The following is a 25,096-nucleotide window of genomic DNA, read 5'->3' as shown; positions in this document are numbered from 1 at the left end:
CTCTGTTTACAGAGCAATGCTGTTGTTTGTGTTGAGTTAAAACTAGGTGGGAAGCAGACTGGTATCTTTTGATGTGCTCTCTTAAAAAAAAAAACAACAAGTCTTTGATGCTGGCAAGCTCAGGGTGCCAACACAGGAACACATACAGATTTCATATAAATTAATGCTGTGACATCCTACCAGCATTACACAAACAGCATCTAAATCATTTTTCCTTGTATCAAAAGCTCTATTTTATAGCAACTCCACTTTTTTTTTTTCTTTAAAAGTTAATCATGCAAGTCTAGCAAAACTCCATAAATGCTACAAATACTCTAAATGTCACGTCTCACTCATTTTTGCTCGTAAGCCTTTCAGGCCTACAGCCATTTGTTCCACATTTAGCCTGGTAATCTGTATTCTTCAAAATGCGCTTAGGAGTTTCACTTCACCTGCCATGTTGTTGCTTTACCAGAAAACATCCTAGTTGCAAATCTGTGAACGTCTCAGTGCGGGGGTACGGCACCCCAGCAGTACAGCGGGAGCATAGAATGGGTAACTTGTCAACAGTCCACACTGCTTACTCAGCCTAAACATACATCGAGGAACAGCAGCTTGCAGAATGGAAAGACTCTTGGCGAGACTTATAAAGACAGAAAGCCAGGTTTAAATTAATATATATATATATATATACACACACACACACATAAATATATATATAGGAAAAGCAGCTTTTTTCCTCTCTTGGCATGCTTTATAATCTTAACAGACTTTGTCTTAAAATTGATGCTACCACACTTGCAAGCTTTCAGCTTGGATTCCAAGCATGAGGAAGTGAAGCACGACAGGAGAAATCAGGAGAGGCCCAAAGGTTTCTTTTCCCTTACTGGTTTGAGTAGCTTCCCTTCCAGTTTCATTGTGCTAATGGCAAAACGGTAACCATTTTGAAAGCTTATTAAAAGTTATTATTTTAATAAGGTTCATTTCTTTATCAGTAGACCGGTGTTCATCTCAGGCTTGATCCATCAGCACAGCAAAGCCATTCTAATGACTTCTGCACTCCGTCACGATGTAGGGACCTCATAATTTTATGTATTTTAACATAAATCCATAACTTGATTTAAAGTTATTAAAGTTATTACAATCAAAAAGCTTTCTTGCCAGTGAAAGCGTTCTTATCATCCTTTCAGTTGTGCCGTATGAAAGGAGAATTCAGTTCAATGACATTGTTCTCATAATCCATTACAAACAGCGACAGCCTCGGAGACCAATAGCAGAGCTTAGCAAGAATTGGATTTTTCATTAAACTTTGGTCGGTTTCAGATCTCATCAACTCCCAGAATATGAAGGAATTTGGAACACCCCCCCCTGCTGCTGTTTCTAGTGATTTCCTACATAAAGAACCCCCCCCACCCCCCCCCAAAAAAATAAATAGCTTTAAATTCTTTCAATATAATACTTTGCAATTAGCATACTAAATATCGCCCACTGATATCTGACGGAGCTGAAAGCACCACAAATTTTCATTAGATAAGCCTCACCAAGCTTTGGGGATTTCTAAGACAATAGATTCTTTTTCCCCCCTTTCTTTCAACACCCACACATCCAGCTGACAGTGAAAAATCTCTACCCCAAGGTCACAGGAGGTCATCAGAGGCAGAGGCAGCAATAATTAACTTGCTCATCTAACTTTTAGCATTGGCTCTTCTCTCCCTTTAATATAGATGCTAGCTTCCCTCGGCATCAATCACATAATTATTCTGTTGACTAGTGTTAAGTGCTGCAAGCTTTAAATCAAATCTTCATTTGAATTATTCATAGAGCAAAGCATATGCAGGTATCAGCAGCTGTTTTCTATAGGAAAGAGATCTGATTACCAAAAAAAAGAGAGTCTGAAGCACATCCCTGTCTCTGGAAATCTGCATTATACTACAATTATTGCACTGGTTTCAGAGAGAACGTTCACAAAATCAGCTACTCCTGAGGAAGAATCTGTCCCAGAACGAGGAACGTGCTTAGCTGCCAATCTGCCATCACTAAAGTAAGGATCTGCTCAGAAGGCAAAGCCTGCTGCAGGAGCCCCTCGTTACTGCTGAAATCAGCCATCTCCTGCCTTTGTCTCCTAGAAAGAAACTGTCAGCCATATGCAAAGGAAAATGAACATTTCGGGGCCCTTTCCCAAATTAAGCAACTTTCTCTATTTTAGACCATTGGCTGGTGTCTGGATGAGGAGAGAAACAAGGGTTTCAAGAGAGGCTTTTCAAATACAAAGCGCTAGAGAAATGCCAGCCATCATTGCTAACAACAACCTCTGCTGACAGCAAAAAGCCTGGCTTAAACGACTCTGACAGGAGACGGTGTCTGGTGGCAACTTCAGGCTGGCAGAGGGCCCCGTCTGGGGTGATGCTACATACAGAATCCAAAGAGATCTTACGTCTGCCCAACAAAAATAGGACTCAGACTCCTAATTGGATCTGCTTCTTCTGTGGCTTGTTGGTTTTTTGTTCGGTTTGGTTTTGGTTTTTTTTTTCTTACCGGCAAAAGTCAGAAGGAAACAGGAGGCTGCCAAGAGAGCAAAGCTGTGATTGCAACCAGCTTGTATCGAGAAGTGTGGAACAAAGGAGCCCTTAGCAAGAGGGTGGCAAGCTAAACTGGCTCTGCCTCCTGAAGGACACAGAGATCATGTCTTAAAACACCAACAGGACTGGATTACCTGGGTCAGGAGTGGAGTACAGGGCTAGGAAGATGTAGTATGAACTGAGTTCCAAGGGACCAGGCTCTCCAAATTCTGCCAAATTTCCCAACTTTATACAGCGAGGGCTATTCAAGCTGCCCAAACAGAGGCATTCCATCCAGCCAACAGTTTCAGCAGGCTTCTCTGCAAGGATAGTTTGGTCCTCCAGGACACGATCCAGTTCATCACAGCAAAGCTTCTGCCCTGTGTTCACCACTAAAGCAATCTCCCCATCCCTGAGGGACCTGCTGAAGCTAACCAGCTAATTAGGTGTGAGTAATTGCCAGCACAATGCTCTGATTGCTCTCTAAAAGTACTTTCAGATCCATTTCTGGATTTGTTAAATATGAACGAGAACAGGAAGAACTGGCAGGAAGCAAGAATATAAAATAAAGGTGGCATTGGTTAGCAGTAAAACAGCATGGAAGTATGGGGGACCGCACACGGGCTACGATTAATATCATCACCTCCAGCCATTCTCCATCCAGCAGATAGAACTGCCCATGAGTGTTTTGGCCTTCTGTGATTCTGTTTGCTTTGTTGTTGCTGTTGTTGTTTTTAAAAAGAGGAAAAAATGCGGCTTCACTTCTTTTTCCCAGCGGTTTGACATATATTATAAGGTATCATAAAGCAGATCTCAGTAAAATATGTGAGCAGGACAGCAGGTGATATCAATACCTCAGGTTGTATTTCGAGCCCTTCAGGTCGTATCTAATGTCACCTCGGTATCTGTACACATTCATCTCCTGCACACACCCCTAGGTCATTATGTGCAGCTGTGATTTCATAACAGAGAGAAAAGACTTAGTGCCCGGGAGACTACCCTGTGCCTAAAGGATCTTAGCTCTGTGAAATATATGGAATGAAAGCTTCTAGAATTACAACATGATCACCATGATCTGTTGCAGAAAGACCAGGCAGGTTGGCTGAATTCTCCTAACAAAAAACGATAGTGTGAGACACTATCAAAGTTCTGCAAAGCTTCCTTGGGAAGTCAGAGGTAATAAATGCCTCCAGAATTTATCTGTCCCATAGGTACGGCAGGCCTTGCTCTGGTCTCACATGGCTTGTGCAAGCACAAGGAGATTTTTCAGGGGAATGAAGACAGATTCAAAATTGTTTAAAAATGACAAGTCACACCTGCTAGCCAAGATATTCAGCAGAGGGCTGTCTCCTTCAGACTGGCAGACATTAATTAGGCTCAGGGCTGGATTAACTGGCTTCACATTATACAAGCAAAGAATAAAGGAGTAACTTGTTTTAATCAAACCCTTCCTGTTCACTTTGATTAGGCCTAATCAGAGGCGAGACTGTTTACAGATAATAATACCTAGCAGTTAGGGAGAAATAAAGGCCTTCCCAAGCAAGTACTGCCTCACCCTATCCAATACCAGTATGCTTCATACTTATACATCCAACTTCACACATTTGCCCCCAAAATGGAAGCACACCCACGTTAAACTTCCAGATGCCTCCCCAAGAGACTTTGTTCTCATGTCCTCTTATCCATAGAGGAAAGAAAACCTGAAAGCACAGCAGCAACTGCTGCAGACAAGACAGCTGTGTGGGGAGCAGAACGTTTGTTGCAGAGCAGGCAGTATGGATCAGCTGCTGTGGAAGGCTGGCTGTGTTTCCCAAGAAACCCCTATTTAGAGGTTTCCCTTAACACAAATAATGTATTTTTCTTTAATAAGCCAGCAAATATCTTGACAATTAGACTGTGATCATGCAAGCTCTTAGCCTCTTAGGAACTTGTTCGTTAAGGAACTATGTAGGAGGAGATACGATTGAAAAACCCCATCAAACAATGTAATGTAGCTCATTTCTTAGGGAACGCATTTACTTATGCTGGATCTGTCAAAATAGGGTATTGCTTTCATAGCAGAGAATTCTGAAGCTACCAAATGGACCTATGGAGCCTTGTGTACTTGGCTGCTGTAAGTCATTGCAGTGCCGGTAATGTTGCAGCAACCTGTGCTGCTGGTGGACCCAACCCAGGGCTAAGAGAGAAGCAGCAGTAATATCCACACCTTCCCTCTGGGCACATTTAGAGGTAACCTAAATGACTTTGGAACCAAGCTAGAAAGAACTGAGATCTTCAAATATCTAAATGCCATTAATAAAAGAAAACAAGACTTGCATTTTAGCCCCTTAGGAAATTCTGCCTCTGTTTTCAAGTCCAACGTGTTGCAGATTCCTTGAATCAGGATTCCAGTTGCCTCCAAAACATCTCCAAAAGTGTTTGAGTGCCACTAAAATTTAATTTTACCCAGGGTGGTGCTGGAATGTACTTGAATGCATACACCTCTTTGAATTTTCCTTAACGTAAAAGCATTCTGAGAGATGCCAGTTATGATTCAAGGTGAAATTGCTCTCCTAGGTTTTCAAAATCCGAACTATTCATTATACCTATTTAGAGCATTTTTTTTTCTGTGCAAGTCTAATGGCATGAGCACATTATGTTGAATTACTATTATGCTGCATCGAATTAACTGCTGAAGTCAGTCTACTTCCCAAATTACAATCTTATTCTACCTGAAATTCATTTAAATCTATGGGACTTAATATTTCTTACAACGTCTGCATGCTAAAAGCTCCAATTCATTGGCTTTAAGTAACTCCAATGAAAAATGGAATTGTAGGCTAGCAGAAAAAAAAGAAGAAAGGAAAAGGAAAAGATAAAGCCAGTAAGGACTGTGATTTACAGGTGGTCCATCAGTGTGATACTGCTTTGGGAAGTAAAAGGCCATAAAAAACAGATCAGAAAGACCCAGCTAGTGAAGGAAACCAATCTTTTCTCTGGAGCACCAGTCAAAACAAGTCCTGTCAAAATCTATTCAGAAAGAATAACAACAGAATTGATTTTATCACGCATCTCTGGGTGAGCAGCGACAGCGTGTCATCTGCTGGAGCGGCCTTGGCAAACAGCTACCAAAGCACTTGATATGCATCACCCTCTGCTTCCTTTGGTGAAATCGTATGCTGGAAAATGACTGATACTCTTGCTTTGGAAAGGTATAGCAATGAGTTTAAGCCAGCGTCCTTGGTCTAGCACTCCCTTTATTCATCTGCCCACATCTGAATGCGGAGAGCCATTACTGGAGACCAATTGAGGTGCACAACTACAGAACCTGATTTGCAGCAGGATGCTGATTTATTCAGAACTGACAGCAAAACACATTATGATGTGGAGCTAAACTAGAGTTAATACTGCCGTCACATGTGCAGAACTTCCTAAATCAGAATAAACATACCTGATTTTCTGATACTCTAAAAATAACAAAAACAGGCCCCAGGGTTACACATTCTATTTAATTCTTTGTTTGCAACAGAGATGAACAGTTTATCACAAAAGATCCATGTTTTTCTGAGGTAGGACCTGAAATCGTACACCTTAAAAGAGAAGCATCAAAGTTATTGTAAAGGAGCATGCATTCTGTGTGGAAGTTACCTCTAGCAGGCTCTTAAAAACAGGGTTTCAGACCTGATCTTGAATGAGCCACTGAGTTGGAGCAAATGAGACCAAGAGGTTGCTTGCATTTATTGTTCTTTCTGCATCTAGCAGCATGTTGGAATGAAGCTTGATCTGATCTCATTCATAAAACAACCCTAGGCTTTTATTTCACTTTTTCCAAACTATCATCTTTCTCTCCTACTGCTCTTACACGACTAGCACCATTTGCTGTGGGCCTGGCTGAGATTCCATAGCTTTTAATCAAAGTCAGACTTCATTGGTATGGAATCAACTGCTGATGCAATATCCTAATTTCTACTTATTTGTATCTAGCGGATCTAATCAATCAGTAAAATGAAATGTACTTCCTTTTTGAAGCCAACGTGACCTCACACTGAAGCAGTGGCACCCAAAACTGATGAAATGCTTTACTGCTGAGAGCTGCTACAGCTTCCATGTGAGGGCTGCCACTTCAAAGAAGAGGAGCCAGGTGCCTTGTGCAGCCCTGATGATGTGCTGAAGGCCCTAAACCTGACATGGGAAATTGTTCTGCAGTGGTTAACTGCAAATGTTTGCTGTCTGTAGGCACGGCAAGACTTCAGTGTTGTTGCCAAAAAGCAGTTAGCTTTCTTTCAAAATAAATAGGTATTAGAGGTTATGAAAGGCTCTTGGTGCAGGCTGACTACACCTAATCCAGAAACTTGTGCTTGATGTGGATTTCACATCACTGATACTCACGATTCGGTCCCCCTTCCCAAACACATGTGCTGTTTTTCTCTGTGGATGCGTCTCTACTCTTTCTTCCTGTGCTTTTATTACATTCCTGTTCCTCTACTGGGAAATTAAAATCATCACTCTAAAACATAGTTCAGGCTACGGGTATGAAACAATCTTCTTGAGGATTATCAAACGCCATTTGCAGCAGTTTGCTTTGCAATAGTAGTTGTACGGTATGCAGTCATGTCTGTAACAAAAGGAAAAGCTTCCTTTTATCTTTCAGTGATTATCAAATATATTCTGCGTGCTTTCTGAATTCCATCTCACTGAGATGTTTCTAAGAACAGTATTTACAAGTGCACTGTCATAGGCAAGTGTTCAATCTGCAAGAGCCAGGCTGGTGAGCAGTCAGCTTTAAAGCCTTTGTTAAAAAGCTCTGGTGTTGTTATAAGCTGATACCAGAGCCTAATAATTTCCTTTTAATGGTCACTTTGAACTGACGCACATTCAATAGCTTTGAAGGTTCTTTGTTGTCAGTGTTAAGAAATACAGAAGTGACCAACTGACCACACGTGACAGGATTTTTTGCAGTACAAACATCAATTCACCTGTAACTTGCACAAAGCTGGCTGTCTCAGTTAAAAAGATTAAGGATGCTCTGTGAATAAAGACTGGCAGGATGTGCTCACATTCTCTTTCTCCTCTCTCATACTGAATATTCAGACGATGAATCACCTAAAATTTCATTACAGTGTTTCTGCCCTCGTGACTCCAAGAAAAACCTCAAGAAATTCGGTCTTAAACTGGTTTGAACACATTCGGTTTGCTCAAACTTGTGGACGCGTATTCTGCCATGTCTTCTCAGGTATTTCTTTTGCGGCTTCACACTGCGGTGTGAACTCAAACCAGTAATTCGCTTACATAACAATAACAAATTCATATTTGATGAAAGGTGTTCATTCCAGTATTTTGTGCTCTCCTTAAGAGCCAGTTTGCAGTCACACAAAAAAGAGCGGATGCCCATTTCAAAGGGAAAAGTTGGAGGGGCCACAGCTGTAGAGCTGAGTACAAAAGAGGTATCGCCTTCAAAGGAAGGCAAGTCAGAATGCAAGTTAAGACCAATACAAAGCGTTCGGCCTCAAAGTTAAAGAATCTTACTCTGGAAGCTTAATGCTGAAAGAGGAACAGCAATATTTCTGTTTAGTGCAGTCAGTGCATGTGTTGCTTTCACCAGCCAATTCCCTCTTAGGACCGGACAGAATAATCGAATAATGCAGTTCATACAAGATTTATTTCTAACTCTTCCCACCTATCATTGAAAAACTCCTCATCAGACACCAGGAAGTTAGAAGGTTAAGGACAATTGCATTATTAATTTTAAATAAATTGAGCGTGTCTATCTCTTAAAAGAGATTCAAAGTACGAAAGGGAAAAAAAAAAGGACAGAGGATGACAGAAAGATGTATGTGCTCCTTCAAAACTCAAAGTGGATTTGCTTTACTCTGCTGGTACAGGTGGACTTACTTTCATACCCTGAGCTCTGCAAGGAGCGGCAGAAAGAAACGCGTGACTTCTACCAACTGTTGTGCTGTCTGCTGGCGCATCCCCAGTCAGGCTTTTTGTCTGTCGTCCCTTGCTGTCCACAAAGAAACCCGAGGAAATGCAGCAGTGGGGATAGGGAAAGTGAAATAATTAACAGAGAGGAGACAGGCTGAGCTTTGAGGGGCTTTTTTTGTTTGTTTTCCTTCAAGTCACAGCCTGCTGGGATTTTGTCAGCTTAGCAGTCGTGCTTTTCTAAGTATGCTGGTGACAGCAGGAGAAGAGAAAGGCAGTGGGTCCATGGCTGCAAGGCTTCTGAGCAAGGAGGCAAGAAACAAGACTATCTATTATGCCAGCGTAGGCATTTACTTATGCATTTTTCCTGGCTGTGCAATGGTTAAACAGGGCTAACACCAATCTGCCTTACTAGAACAAAGGATGTGTCCATGAGAAGGAGAAAATTAAGCAGGGAATGATGATAATCATTTCCCTGCAAAAACACAATATCCCAGAGCAGCTGGGATTTTAGGAAAACATTTTACTGTCAGCCACAGATCTAGCGGCTCCCCCAGTAATAAAAGGCGCTCTGCAGATAAAACAGAAACAGATACACTCACCGGGCAGCACATCTCCTGTGACGTGTGCTTCCTCTGAAAAGTTTCTGCTTATAAACTGAAAAAGGATGTATACGTCTTCTGATTTCATCAGGGAAAATAACGGGATCCTATATCCTTATTTACTGGTTTCTAATTGCATGAAAGGATAGATACACACTAACTTCTACTCATTAACTTTAATCAAAAGAATTCTTGGCTGTTTCATTTAAGGCGGATTTAATCAAGCAAGGTTGGCTCTGAAGTGAAATTACAGCCCTCAGACTGCGGAACAATTAATTTAGAGTTTTGCCCTGCAACAGGTCCCTGATGAAATACCAAATTAATAGATTGCAACGGAGCACTTAGGACAGGTGATTTTAAACACAAGTTAGGTGCTTATTCTCATGATGTAGAGGTGAGACCCCCATGCCAATTCACAGGTTATTTTTCAAAACCTCTATGGAAACGTATGACATTGGTCAAAAGATTACAATATACCAACAAGCATCAAAGTAAAAGTGTTTACACTGCAAAAACGCATCCTGTATATCAAAGACTTCTCTGCAGGTTCACCTCACAGTAAAAGATCACACATAACATGCACTTTCTTACCTACAACGTATTGTGAAGCTTTTGGTTATTAAGCACTTGACCTAGCTAGGGGGGAGAAAAAAGACATAAAGAACCTAATGTTTTACATAAACTTTGAATTCATTGTGATTTTAAATCAAAATCCTCATAATCTGGGGGCTCCTGGAGTCTTCCGCCCAAGGTAACATTGCTCTCATTCCAATGAAATAATATGCCCGCTCCTTAATTGAAGGTGAAATAAGGTAACACTACAGGGCAATCCGAAAACAAAACAGCCCTCCCAAAAGATCCTCGGCAGCATTTCAGCTGCACTGAACACAGTCACAAAAGCCCTCCTGCTATTTTCAGTACTTCTGCTCCTGTTGTGGCTAGAACCTGAAAGGTGCAGTGTAGGAAATAAACAAACTCTTCCTAACCAGCTATGGGTCCCTCAAAGGATATTTTGGCCAAATGGTTTTGTAATTAGGCACAAGGAAAAATGTCCCTGACTGCAGCCAAAGGGAGGCAATTAAAACAGATGTTGAGATATATGCAATAGAAGTAGCTCTCTGCTGTACATTTAGCTAATTCTGAAGTTGAGGAGTAGTTTTGCTCCTACAAGAACTCCCAGTCTGCCTAATTTCCCAGATCAGACCGAGCTGCAATTTAGCCTTGACATAAAGAAAAGAGCCTATGAGGCCATTTCAGTAACCCACTGCTAATTCCAGCAAGTACTTTAGAAAGGTGTTTGACTGAAATGAGAGCTTCGGTTGTTTTATCTTTTACACAGGTGTGCATTGCATTTTGGATTTTCATTTGTGTGCATACTTGGAAAAAAAAAAAGTGAATTAAATGAGAAACTGCTTCTCCTCACAGATGCTGCTCAAAAATGCCCTGGGCTAGACAAAGCTCTACTGTTCCACTCCAAAATTAATCCAACAAGCCCAGGAAAAACAACACAAAGCCTGTTCAAAACATATAAATATTATCTAATGTAAAAGCTGAAAGAGGAGAATAATTCCTTTGTTATCCACCACAGGGATGACAGCACTACTAATGATCTTACAACATGGAATGTTTGTTCAGAACACCATTAACAGACTGATATATTTGTCAGGCTGTCACATGCTATCAGTCGATCAAATCAGCTTGGACTTTGGAGAAGAACACACATTTTTGTTGGCCTAGAAGTCAAGCTTTGCTTTAAAAATGCTGTATTAACTCATTAGCTCTTGCCTAATCATGTGAAACAATCAAATAAGCTTTTAAATGATATTATTACTGGAAGAACATCACCTGTTCAGCAAATCAGGCTACGTTATGAGGTATGAAAGCCAAGTGACTGAACGCTGGCCATGTCTCTGCTCATTATCGAGGTCTGACTTCCCCATCTTCTATTTGATTGAACTGCCACGTGAGAAACATGCCCTGTTCAAAAGGCAAAGTCCCTCAGAGAGGCAATCCATCCACTTTCTGCTTTCAGGTTAGCCCACTGACATATGCTCACGGTTCATCGTGAGAAAGTAAAAGCAAGCATTTTAAATAGAAATGGTTGCCTGTGCCACGGTGCATTATCACACACTCTTTGTCTGCCAAATAGCTTCCCAGTATAATTCAAGATGTGCTTTGAGTCTGCGAAGATTTATGTGATTTTGGAAACAACCGCAATATAGGTGGTTTCTTCCACTGCTTTGCCAAGGAAGCTGCAGCTACATTATCTGAAGCTCATCAGCTTTTGGTCTAAAGTGCAAAGCCAGAGCAGATCACTGCAAAAAAACATGCACAGGGGATAAAATTAAGTACCAGGAACAGAGATCCAAACTTAAGACATTTTTGGCACCTTCGTGAACTGGTGAGAAGCTTCTGGCATCAAATCCCTCATGGCAAGGATGGCAACATTTGGTTCCCTGTCCTCTTTATAGAACCTTTTCTTGACCATTGGAGATCTTATGCTTCTTTAATGCAGAAAGATTTGCCAGGATTACTGAGTGGCGTGGCCCAGTGCACTACCTGGCATATGGCAAAATGTATTCCTGTAAATTATAATATTTACAGAAAATACTGGTAATAAAGTTTTAATGACACAATTTGGCTAAGCTAGATACAGCTTAAAGCTAAAAACTAGCCACACTGACAGCTACAATTACTACATGATCATGATCAAAGCATCACTAGACACAGGAGTTTCAACACTCAGAAACACTACAGTAAAGTCAGTTAGCAAATCAATAGAAGGTCAGAAAGATTACGGGATTAAATTTCTTACTGGTACAAAAATATGCAAATTGAGTACTGGACTGGAATGTGGCCATGCCTTTATGCCTATGGAGGACATCAAACAAAAAAAAGAGATTACATTTGGTGCTATATGTAAGACAGACTCACATCCAAAGTCAGTGGGGGGATGTTTTGTTTGTGGATCAAAAAGAAGGCAAAATACATTGGGGGGAAAAGAAAAAATCAAGAAAAGATTCCAGTTGGAAGCAGTATACTTTTATATTACGTTTTGTAAAGCTCTACTTAATACTATTTCAGCTCTACAAAGAAAGTAATACTTTATGACTTGAATGATCAAGTAATCCTCATGTGGATACAAAACAGTTGTGGACTGTATGCTTCAGTCCTTGTTTCCTCCTCTTTCCTCAAACCTTTCCTCAATCTCCTGCTCTCATGCTGCAACAAGGTGTACATTAGAATCATAGAATGGCCTGTGTTAAAAAGAACATCAGAGATCATCTGGTTTCAACCCTCCTGCAGTGAGCAGGGTCGCCAACCACCAGACCAGGCTGCCCAAGGCGACACCCAGTCTGGCCTTGAATGCCTCCAGGGATGGGGCATCCGCAGCCAATTTGGGCAACCTGTTCCAGTACATCACCACCCTCTGGGTGAAATACTCCTCATATCAAACCTAAACTTCCCTGTCTCAGTTTAAAACTATTCCCGCTTGTCCTATCACTATACACCCATGTAAATAGTTATTCTCCTTCCTGTTTATACGCTCCCTTCAAGCACTGGAAGGTAGTATAGAAATATAAAGACCTAAAGCTTTACAGGAGTCAAAACTGTGCCATCCACACAGCACTGCAGAACAAACAGAAAAAAAAAACCCAAACCCCCGCCCTCTGTCAACCTTGTGCTCCATAAAATTAAGCTTTCAAATGAATTCAAAGAAAAATACATTCCGAAGTGGGAATCAGAGATGCCTATATATTGCTTTCCTTCTGTCACGAGCTATTTGGTTATAGTAACTACGATAAAACAGTAAATCTTCAGATAACAAACTGCATTTCAAGTAGCAAGCTGTTTTTTTTTTAAATCTCGTCTTGCATAGAGACCATCTGTCTACATTGAACACTTACCTCATCCGCAACCTTTTCCCCCTAAATAAACGTACCTCCCATGAACATCTCTAAAGAGATGGCCTTTTCTTTTCTCCAGTGTAGGAATTTTTAAAGGCGTGCTTCATTACTTCACAATCTACTGCTGCCATCTCCTGTGTTAAATGAAGCAGCAAGTAACTCCGTACTCACAGGTAGGCTATTTGTGATCATATGGGATCAGTTTCCGTTGGTCAAGCACACACTGCTCCACCTAAATACACTTCAAAAGGCCGTGAAGAAGATGCCATTATGCCATTACCTCTAAGTGACTCCGCCGCTCTGCAATCACACGTTCATCCTTGTTTCCAAAGAGCTTCTTGGGAGGGAATTCTAAAGTAGCAACCTAGAAGACATGAAAGGATGAATCGGCATTATACATGACAAGCTAAAATGGGATAGTTCTCTTTAAACTACAAACTGTCTAGAAAGAAGAAAAAGCCACACAGTCTTGAGCTATAGTACATGTTGCTAGCAAATATCACACTATCCATTTCTACTGACATTATGATATGGTCTGTAACGCTGCTAAAATAACACATTGGGTCATACAAGAGAGACAGGAAGCAAATTTAGGAATTAGATGTCGCATTTATAATTATTATTTTGTTTTTGCTACAGCAAATTGGATCTAACATTAGAACTACCAAGAAGTAAGAAAGATCTCTTTAGGCTTTTTTGTATAAGATTGCACTCAGTCTCTTAAAAATGGTGTTCTCCAACTGTTATTTAACCTGTTCCTCTGCTCTCTTAGATCATAAATGTAACATTCTTGCATCTAAAAAGTCATCATGACTCCTGAGCACAACCTGAGGTATCTCCACAGAGCCATAAACTATCACAGTTTACTTCACAACAGGGATAGAGAAAGAGCATGTACGTCCACGGTAATGGCAGCTATAATGATGCCAAGAGGTGCTGCCAGAGCCACAACTCAACTGAGTTCAAACACATTCAAATGCACGTCCATAAAGGAAGGTGATAACGTTAATTTCTGAAGAGAGTACACACAAACACCCAAAATCCTATTTACCACATTAAAAATGAAAAGAAGGAAGGAAAATAACATCTAAAAAGCGTTGTTCAGATCTGTCCTTCTAGGAGTTCAACACAGAGCTGGTCAAAGCTCTGTTCTTCCATTTCTTTTTCATCCTGTAGTGAAGCCACTCTAGTAAAGGACACAGCAAGAGAAGTGTATTCCTTTCTTGTACACCGGCAAACATAACATTTCAACAAATTCCAGACAGCTATTCTTGGAAAACACACTCACGACTCAAGAGGTGGCAACAAGCACCAATAACCTTAGTCAGCTAAATCATGGGAATGGTGCACAAGTCCTCTTCATGCAGTTCAAAATGTTTGCATTTTAAGGCAGCTCAATACAACTTCTTTCCAGCTCTCACTGCAGACAGAAATCTGCAACCTTACATCACTATTGCTAAGAGTTGTTTTGCAGGCAGAACCCAAGGGTAAAAAAATGCCTCGTGCATGAATTCCCTGGGCTATATGATAATATTGAAATAATAAACAAGATGCATCATTTCTGGCATATATACGACTGTAGAGAATTTATGTGGTTACTGGGAGCTGTAGTACACTGCATTAAATGAGGAATCTCATTATTAACATTGAATGTAGCTATTCTTAAAAGACAGAGGAATCGTGCAATACAAATAATTTATCCCTACTCTCTGGTTGAACTCCGACATGGATAATTTTAACAAAGGATCTTCACATGAGCAGCTTCAACTGATGTGGAGCATCTGAAGAGGCAGAAGAGATGTCTGTTTTACATCAGATTTGTCAGCTGGACCCAATTATATTCCTCAAGTTTCTCCAACCATGTGTGCCTGCTTCTTCACATTGGCAGGACAGACAGCATATGGCCAAACAGTATCCTATAATTACGTCCCTGGGACTTATTTTCATTGCATTACTCTCACCTTGACCTATACAGAAATGTAAGTGCTAACGTTTTCAAGGGGCTTCCCAATCCCTCCCCTGCAGAAATTATATTTTATTAAATTGTACTGAATCATGTCACTGCTAGAAACAAGCAAGATAAAACAGCTACCGCCAGAAACCCCTCCTGGCCCTAGAGAGACTGTTTTTCAGTTTATTTCCTACTAAATATTTATTTATAGAATTTTAAAACAGTGTCTGTTAAGTAGAGGCAGATTTGCCCAAATGAAAAACAACATTACTGTTAGCGCTTCCTCAGACAGACCCTGTACAGTCAAAACAAAGCATTACATCTTTAACCAAGAATGATTAGTGAAGTTTGATTCTAAGAGATTTTGAAGGATTGATTCAACAGAACTTTGGGATGAGCAATGGTCTTCAAGGTGTTTTCAAAAGTTGTTAGCTTTCTGAATACATCATAGGAGAAAAACACAGTTATATTCTCTAATAACAAGCAAACCTTGATAAACTCATTCTAACCAAAGCAGCTGATCGCATAGTTTTAATTTTGCACAATTCCCACGCCTTTGGGATGCACAAATCTCTGAAACCAGAACAACTGAAGTTCATTATTGCAGTCATTAATTTAACATGCAAAAGAAACGTCTCAGCCAACCTTGCTGTGAAGCATTGCAACTTACAACGCGGACCTAAAAGAAAATCATAACTTCATGGATGGACAACATCTGGACCTGAGTATTTCAGGCTTGGAGAAGTTTATTTAACAAAAGGCTACATTCAGAACAGAATGCCACTGTGCCAAACTATACTAGGTATATGTAGGCATGTGTCTTGTGTTTGCAATACACAAGTTTACAGAGTATACCTATCTATGTACCTGGAAAGACTTTGCATTCTGCAGAGGATATGCAGCAAAAAAGCCCTAATTATCTACAGCAGTCACCACCTGTATGGGGCTAGATGCAGAAGGTGCACAGCCTCAGGTCTTCTGGAATAACTGTGTCCCTGCTTTGCCACTTTCTCAAGGGTCCTCTGGCTCCTCTCAGCCAAAGATGTGGCAGGTGTCCACCACACAAACAAAATGGAAAGCATTTCTGTCACACAACAGATGGCCTCCCAACCACACGGTGTAAAACCTCCAGCTGTAGACTTCATCATCGTTTCAGCAACCTTGGAAGCCCTAAACTATTCCCATATCTCCTACTCCACTTCATGCCAGATATCCCATGAGATACGAAAGCAAACATTATCTACAATACACAGCTAACTTAATTTTCCTTGTTTGCCACTACAGCAGAAGCCCTGTCAGACTACAGAGTCAAATTTACATCCAAACAAAAAGGAGACATCCAAAACTCTGCAGGTTCGAGTTTCAGGCTGCCCAGATGCTTAAAAAGACACCATAACGCCAATTCCCACCCAGTTCACGGTCTGAAAATTACCTTTGCAACATGAGAACCAGAACTGTTTATGCGGGGCAACATGAATTATTTAGTCCTTTATGTGAATGGCACTTCATTGCTGGAGGAAGCCAATCCATTGTAGTATATTTATATAAAAATACAATTTTAATATATTTACCTGAGGTATATATATATAAATACATATACACACACCATTCCTCTCTGCAACTAACTTACAAATGTAATACTTCATTGTGGAGGAAAAACACTTTGCTGCGTGCGCTCCAGAAATAACAAGAGTGACTATAAAAATGTTATCATCTTCTCATAGTTCCTGTTCATTAAAAGAAAGAAAGAAAGAAAGAAAGAAAGCAGCAGTGATACAGTCAGCAGTGTTACAAAGACCTGAAGAAACAGCACAGTAACTTCAGATGAAATCATTGCTACAGGTTAATACACACAGCACAGTGTGTCACTGAACCACGTTTGTTCTCATCGCTTAAATACATAAGATATTTGCAGGTGTAGGTTTTGCACAGAGCTGTTTGCCTCAGCTCCCACACTAAGAAAGAATTTCACACTCACTCAGATTCAGGAGTATAAATTATTCTTTTAGAATTAAATGACTGTGTACCCTCTGGCTCAAAGGTACTCTGGAAGGGTCATACTTTGACTGAGAGATGAAGGGTTCGCAGTAATACAACGTATAACGGGGGGACACTACGGGTAGCAAGGTACATCATTCTGCTTTCCTGAAATTTCTACCGCATGCCCCTCCTCCTCTTCCAGCCCCCCTCCTCCTGCAGCAGCGGCGATGAAAGTGTTTGGCAGTCAGGCTTCTTTTTTGGTTTGGACGTTTTGTCATTTTCTAGGGCCGCTGATGAGGTGATGTGTTTTCTGCCATGGGAAATTAACAGGCATATTCCCCAGCTTGACAGGAACAGTGAGCTAGAATGATTTCCTGAGAAGCTTCTGCATGTAGTGTGCAAGATTTCTAATTTTTATTTTGGCTGCAGAATCATTTCCCTACCGTACTTAACCACAGCACCACGATGAAGCAAAATCCATCACATAGAAAGTAGTGTGCACGTGCATTTGTACACACACCATGGGCGAGACCGGGACTGCCCTTAGACCCAAAATACAATAAAAGATAATCTTCCAAGGTAGTATAGAGCCACCTCAAGACTGCCTATCTGCACTCCTAATGTCTTTTTAGACACTGAACTTTTTACAGTTAATGATGTTTATCCTATCTAGCAATCGTTGCTAGGCAGTAGCAGGCTCAGGGAGAGGCAAACAGTCATTTGCAATTTATTCCCTAATTTCTTCATAATAAATAAAGGCCGCGTTCTATTTCTGGTCTCATATTACTTGGGGTACATTACTTGCCTGTGTTTCAGCAACCTCATCTGTAACTAATGATACCCAGCTACCTAAAATATTTGTGAGATTAATATGATCACGTTTAGACAGCATCAGCTCCAATCCTCCAGTGAAAGGGGCTCCAGATCAACTAAGTATTATCCTAGCAAACTGTAAACAGCTTACAGGATTCCTGTATTTCTATCCCATTTCAATCACGAGATTGGTTTTAGCTAGCTTATCAGCAGGCATTTAATACTGGAAAGCGCAGCTGGTAGAACAGCAAGCGCCCTTTCTTTATCTTACAGCTCCTTGACCTTCAGATTCACCCAAGTCTAGCAAAACTTACACAGAAGCATCCCCTTTTACTAAAACCATGAATCTTCATTGCCTTCAACTACTGAGCCACAGAAAGAGATGCAAATCTGGAGACTGGCCTTTTGGAAACCAAGAGTTTAACCTGAAGGCCCTGATACCTTGGTAGATTTTGCCTGGGACAGGGAACACTCATTTCCTGCTTTTTAGGATACATGACTCAGCATTTGAAGGGTATCCTCTACTATCTATATTCATTTGGGACACTCTTCACTCACATTAATGGAAGTTTTCAAGGGACCTGCCAGATCCAATTCAGTTTCAGGCTTTCGCAGTGGAACGTAACATGTTAATATTAGTCTTGCAAAGTACCTCGCGGATGATATTTCAATATGGAGTGGACCAAAGTAAAACGCCACATAATGCAGCCATGTAGGCTTGTCACTTCTGAAGCGTGAAATTGTTCAAAGCGTTATGCTGCCTAAACATTAAAATAAAAAGGGGGAGGGGGGACATTTTCCTACATCAAGCGAAAATCTACAGGATTTGAAATATCTCATTATTTCTGGTGGCTAAAATCTATGTTTTAGTGCCTACAATATGGTAAAAGATTTTTTTTTTTAAGAAGAAAAACAGGGCAGACACTGATGGAGGCTGAGTCATCTTTAATCTTTCATCCCAAATTCTCTTTGTACTTCAGTGTTTTGATATATTTAAATGGGGGGGAAAGGGGAAAAAAGAAAATTAGGGAAATGCTAACTATTAAATTAAAAAGTCAGTCTTCTTTAACTCTCATGTTACTTTCACAACTCTGTATTTTCTCATTTTTCAAAGGACGTGTCTGACTTTTGATCCTTTGTACCAGAATTCTCTGTCACAGATGAGAAAAATCAAAGAGAAGAATGTGGCATTGGGTTTGCAGCCGGTTTGGTGGCTGCACCTGACTTGATTTTGCGGCAAGTAATGAAAGAAAAAACTGTCCTAGTTTCACTTTTTGAAGTTTAAACAAAGTAACTTAGGCCTCAACTTCTCAAGATGTACCAAGACTTCCATAATCGAAAGAAATTGAGTTCTTAACTAGGAGCTTGTGCTAAATATTTAGGGATTTGACAATAAAATTCTTGGTGTTTTTTGTTGTTTTGTTTTTTTTAAGCATATCTTCCTTATTTTTATAGTAATTTCATCTGAAATAAACTACCTATTCTATGCAACTTCATAATAGAGTCTTAAGCAAAAGTAGAGCTAGCATTTAATGAACAGATTAAAGGTTGCTTTCTATATGGGTGTACCCATGGGATTATTTTCTGCATACTCAGTTCATTTCTTATTTTCTTTTCTATTTTCTCTTGTTCTTTGTAGATCTTTCTCAACGTGTCTTTCTGCACTTTGTATCTCTATCTTACCGGTATCTTTTTCTCTGTGCCTTACCTCATTCTTTTTTCTCTAGCTCCAGTGTTCATTTGCTACATCCAATTTTCTGTACCCAAAACTTCCTCTCTGCTCTCCACCAGGAGGGATGAGAGTTGTGAACACCTCAGAGGCAGGACATCAGAGCAACTACAGGTCAGACACAGCTCTAAGGCTGCCCCAAGTCAGCCTTCTGACACCACAAACTCCCCAGGGAAGACCAAATATCTTTTAAACAGAACCAGAAGCTCAAGCAAGCCAAGTGTAACAGATCTCCTAAGCCAAAAAAAAAAAAAAACCTCAAGTGATCAGGGAACTGAATGAGAAAAAGCTTTTACACAACTATCTTCCTACCCAGAGGTCCCTGCAGAGGAGGCCCCACAGGAGATCCCCTACACTAGCCAAACATAGTTCTTCACCAGCTCTGCTCCAACCCCTCTGCTCCCCAGGTCCTTGCAGTGTTTCTGAGACCCATGGAGCTGGTCTAGGCTCATCCTTGCTGTCTCTCAGCAAATCTGTTGGAGCTGCAGGTTTCCAGCTTCCTGTTCTCACCTACCCTTGCTGCTACAGGCTGCAGTGTCTGGATCCCACTCAACCATGCACAGAGGTATGAATGTCTCCCTCCTCCCTTGAAGAAATTCACCCTAAAATAACTCCCTCCTAAAATACATGATGGGCTCAAACTGGCAACAATTCCTTGCCTTTTTCCTACTTATTTCTCTGGAACATCACCAGTATAAAAGTGGGTAGCTCCTCTACATCATTCGCCTGCAAGGCTGCCATCTCTTCCACATTCACTAATATATGAGCATCTTTACAGGATGTACAAGTTCCCACAACTCTGGCATTTCTAATTCTGGGTAGCTTTCTTGGCAATTTACACCCTCTGAAGTTCTAAGATCTTCCTGGCATCCTTTCCAGTTACTATCCTCAGAGCCAGTCTTCTCCAAAGAACACTTCAGTTTCATCTGTCATCGAATTACACACACACAATAATCCAAGTCCCTGTGAACCTCTCTGCAATCTCCATCTGACAATGCAAAATTGCCAAGCAGGACCGGACACCAGAAGTTCCTTCTTTTGCATTTTGCTAACTGGGGTTCACTGTCTTTAAATCATACCCACCTCCCTATCAGACAATCACCTGTAATTATCAAAACTGTTAAAAGAGTTTGCACATCCAAATTCCTACTTTAAACATAGCAGGTAGACCTAAACTCAATGTGTTTTTTTGGAACTGTGGTGAGATGTGAAGGCCACTGTTTATTACATTATTTTAACTCCATTTAGTCTGCCACCTGCTATTGAGAAAATCAAATTAAGTGCGCCCAATGAAGTTATCTGGAATTACAGGGCTGTTTTTACTTTCCTTAAAGCAATTTTTAGACTAGTCAGAATAACAACACACCAAAATAGAGCCATAAATGACACAGAATATAATATTTGACAGATTACTTCATCGTTTTGTTCATTATAAGCAGTACGATAGCATTTAAATACAGAACACCTATAAAACTATAAAAATGACTGATAGCGGATATATCAAAGTTCATGCAAACCTTTTGTGGTTCTATAAAACTCTGCAGTCTTCTCAAATTTTAATCTCTTAAGAAAACTGGAAAGCAATATAGCCAGGACATCTTTGTAAATACAAACTGCTACCAGCAGAGCTGAGAATTATTAACCAATGAAAGAGGGACAAAAATTGGGCAAAGGGAATACATTAAGTTCTCTATGCAGGCTGTAGGAAGGCAAAATTAAGAGGGCACAGAGACAAAATATACCAACCTAAAGGATACAGTTATTTCACGTGCAAACCAATCCAAGTCAAATTAAAAATAATTAAATATGCTGCTTAGGTTAAATAGTAAAATACCTCCTAGAATATAAAGTTAAACATACAAAAAAAGTAAGATGCTCTTTGCAACCTTGGCTTTGCTCCCATTTCATCTGTCCCCTGCTCCAAGACAGAAGCCTTAATTTACTGTTTACTGTTAATTTACTGGGTAATTTACTGTTGCCATGTGGCAGACCATGCTCTAACACAACAGTACACACTGACCTAGAGAGTCCATGGGCAAGTTTCAAACACACTCTCAACTATTTTTGCCTCTGAACTTGCAAACTAAACATTTGTATGTGTGTTTCAGGTCACAGTGCCTGTTTTCTTTCTTTAAAGAAATGGCAACAACTGCTAGGTTTGCAAGGTCACGTCTTCCAAGCTCAGCACATTGATCAATCTTCATAAACACATAGCACAAGTCTCGCTTCTCCAAAAGAAGAAAACAAGGAGTTTTATGGTGCACCATATAGGGTTTATTTACCTTTCAAAAATAACTTGGGACTTGATTCATTACCTCCCCATTGGGATTTCTAAAAGGTTACAGGAGTGCCCTGGCACAGCAGGCACCACCTCTGCACTGACCACGTACAGCCTTGCCCACCCCGCACCATGTTCCTGTTGCTGTTGCACTGGCTCTTTGGACACTTGGGTTGCGCACAAAGAAGTCCTGATGCCATTTATCCGTGCAACAGAAACAGTCCAGGTAGGAGAAGTCACTGAAGCAGCTTTAACAGCTCTTCCAGAAATGATTCGTTTGGTGCATACAAGCTCATCTCGGTGACATCTGGCAGCGTTTATGAAACATCCCCTTCTCGTGTGATCAGCTGATGCCATAAATTTCAGTCGCCCTTGCCTTTGAGAAATGCTAATAATGAAAACTCATCAAAGAGCAGCTATAATTTCTACTGCTGACTAGACGGATGCCTTCCTGACTACTCAAAATTAATGGGAGATCTCAGGGTCTTAAAGAACAGCTGTCACAGAGAAATATATTTGCAAACAAGTATGTAGTACGCCGCTAAGTTTGATTTGTTATAGGTATAAAGCAGCAACTCTCACAACAAACAGGACTGATTACAAGGAGAAGTTAGCTAGCCTTCTGTGTCATTTAAAACGATAAAAAAAAAAAAACACAGAAAGAGTCATCTAAGTAGGCAAATGAGAAGTTTAAAAGGAACTATTGACTCCCTTTCCAACAGCAAGAGTGGTTTATAGCCGCATAGATTATACATACATTTTCACTTATGCCTAGTCTAACAGATACTATAAAACTAGCTGCTTTATCACAGAATTAAAAACAAGCTGCAAGGCTCACACAAATTACAGATTTTCCCCCACTATCAGTGCTGTCACTAGGTACAGCTTAAAATGACAAACTAACGTAACTAAATGCAATCAACCTAACAGATATGTTTCTAGGAATTTGGTTGGCAAAGCACTTTGAAAAAGCAACTATGGGGACCAGAAGTACCACTGCTGCCATCAGTTTCACAAGCATTACCCTCCTGAGATCCTTGTGTCATGGAGCTGGGTGAGAATGTCTATTTGTTTCCAAGTACAATTTATCCGTCATGCACTTGAAAATAAACGCTTAGAAAGCAAAACCCTTGTATGTTCTGTACATGCAAAAACTCAACAACACACTGGACTAAACGCCATGAAACTGAACTCAACACTATTATTTGTGGGGCTGGCAAACAGGGATATGTTTAACTTTTGCATGCATTTAGGTCTGTGGTACCCAATGACCGTCTGTAAGCTGATTTCTAGGAGGGTGTAAGAATTCTGCCCCCAAAAGGCACCACCTCACTGAGACAGTAGTGATGAGGCATACTATGCTCTGCACCCATGGAAAGGTGTGCTTTTTCATCTCACCAGCACTTGTATTATGGACGTGCCATCACAGATTTTGTCTTTTAAAGGAGATTCCATAGCTTCTCTTCCACGCTAATATTTCTGCCTGGTTCTGAAATATGCCCTACAGTAAACCAGCCTGCATCCTCTACATTCAGTTTTCTCCTCCTTGACATTTTCAATTTGTATCGGCAGCTCAGTATTTTTCTTGAGAGTCACAGCTTCTTTAGGTATATTTTCATATTAAACCACAAGAGATTGTATTTTATTGATTTTTGTCATGCAGAGATGTCTAATAAATTTTACTGCTTGGGCTTTCTTGCTTTGGGCTCTTCAGTGGGATAGAAAATTCTCTTGTAAGACGGAGCCTTCTGCACGCTCTGTGCTGCAGACACAGATGGTAAAAAGATCAGATTTTTTTATTATTATTATTTACTAACTTCACAGCAGTCAAGAAATTGTCCCAAGACCCTTAAAAGAAGATGCCGTTGTGAACACACGACCAAAGGTGGCTCATTTAGAAACAAAGTGCGTTATCAGCTACACCAGCTCTACAAATTTGTTTTCTTCCTTGCTTCTAAAGCCAACCCATTTTTAATTAAGAAACAGAACATTATTTTCACCACAGCAAGTCTGAAACCTCATTACCAGAAGAAGATAAACAAATATTTATAACAGACCCTTAGGTAAAAAGTGCCTCTTAATGGCTAGCATCGTTATAATATTCATGTAGTGTTTCGTGGCTTTGTAGGTTTTTTGTTTCATTTTAAAAAGAAGAAATTCACCCTTTAAGCTTCCTAGCGTAAGTATCATATATCTGAAGCAAGGCAATATTCACAACACATCATCACAGCTACAGTCAGCATCCCCTGATATTTCCTTAGTTACTGATCCACCTCAGCAGGGCCCTGGACCTGGTCTGTCTGCTCACCTCCGTGAGAGATCAGACCCTGCTCAGGTACCACTGGGCTGTGCCTCATCATCACTGAGGTCCCTGCTACCCATGCTGCAGCCCTCCCTCGTGGATCAGCCCTGGCCTGACTGCTCCCCAGCAGGTGTGCAAACTATTTCAAGTGGGAAGGTCAGGGCAGAGGACTTGTAGTAGAAGGGCCAAGTGAAGGCCCTTCTCTCTCTGTAGAAAAGGCAGATGGATCCATATCATAAGCATAAATGACAACTCAATACTTCAGCATAAAACATACCTATATTTCAACTCTTTAAGAGCTCCTGTATAAGCCATGTTTATATTGGAACATGCAACATCTATTGTCAAATACAGAAGGGAAAATGGTTTTTCAAGAGCTTTTCCTCCCATCAGAATACTTCAGCACTCTACAAATGGTACTTCCATCAGTTGCCACCTGTATCTCAATCCCACTTAGACAATAAGTCATTAATTTGCTTAATATATCAAAATCAAAATAAACACGTATATATACACTTAGTAAGCAATAGAACTTGCAACCTTGTTCCCAGAGGCTTCAGATGAACAAAGTGAGGAGAATCTTGTAATATTACGCTAAAAACAAGCCACACAGATTCACAGAATCCTAAGAGAGCTGGAAGGGACCTCTGAAGGCCATCTACTCCAACTCCCCTGCAATGCACAGGGGCACCACAGCTATATCAGGACTGATCTGGTCTCACCATGAAAGTCTCCAGGGATGGCACATCAACCACATCTCTAGGCAATCTGTTCCACTGCCCCACCACCCTCACTGTAAAAGAATTTTTCCTTATATCTAACCTAAATCTCTTTGTGCCTGAAGCCTTTTCCTCATGTTTTATCATCACAGACCCTGCTAAAGAGTCTGTCCCCTTTTCTATAGCTCTGCTTTAGATACTGAGCCTCAAGAGAATCTTGGTATCGTCCTCCTGATCAGACAGTGATTTAAATTTATTGTAATAGCTTCACATCTGCAGCTGTGTTGGTAATATCATCTATACGTGTAAGGAAAAGAAATGTAACTGGCTGTATATCTGGAGCCAGACAGTTTTTGCTACAGTCTACACTATTGGT

The 25,096-nt window shown here is 40.6% G+C and overlaps 1 protein-coding gene across 3 annotated transcripts in view; it reads right to left on the bottom strand.

Moving 5' to 3' along the window:
• The window catches only part of KIF16B (kinesin family member 16B), a 126,449-nt gene that overhangs the window by 4,010 nt on the left and 97,343 nt on the right, over window positions 1-25,096 (bottom strand). For all 3 annotated transcript variants that reach the window (XM_072333335.1, XM_072333336.1, XM_072333337.1), the window contains one exon: window positions 13,229-13,312. In XM_072333335.1, coding sequence (XP_072189436.1) covers window positions 13,229-13,312 — 84 coding nt within the window. The remainder of the gene's footprint in view (window positions 1-13,228; window positions 13,313-25,096) is intronic.

This window comes from Excalfactoria chinensis, chromosome 3, assembly GCF_039878825.1.
Source record: "Excalfactoria chinensis isolate bCotChi1 chromosome 3, bCotChi1.hap2, whole genome shotgun sequence".
In the NCBI taxonomy this organism is placed as follows: domain Eukaryota; kingdom Metazoa; phylum Chordata; class Aves; order Galliformes; family Phasianidae; genus Excalfactoria; species Excalfactoria chinensis.
This window is presented reverse-complemented; position numbering and strand designations above follow the sequence as displayed.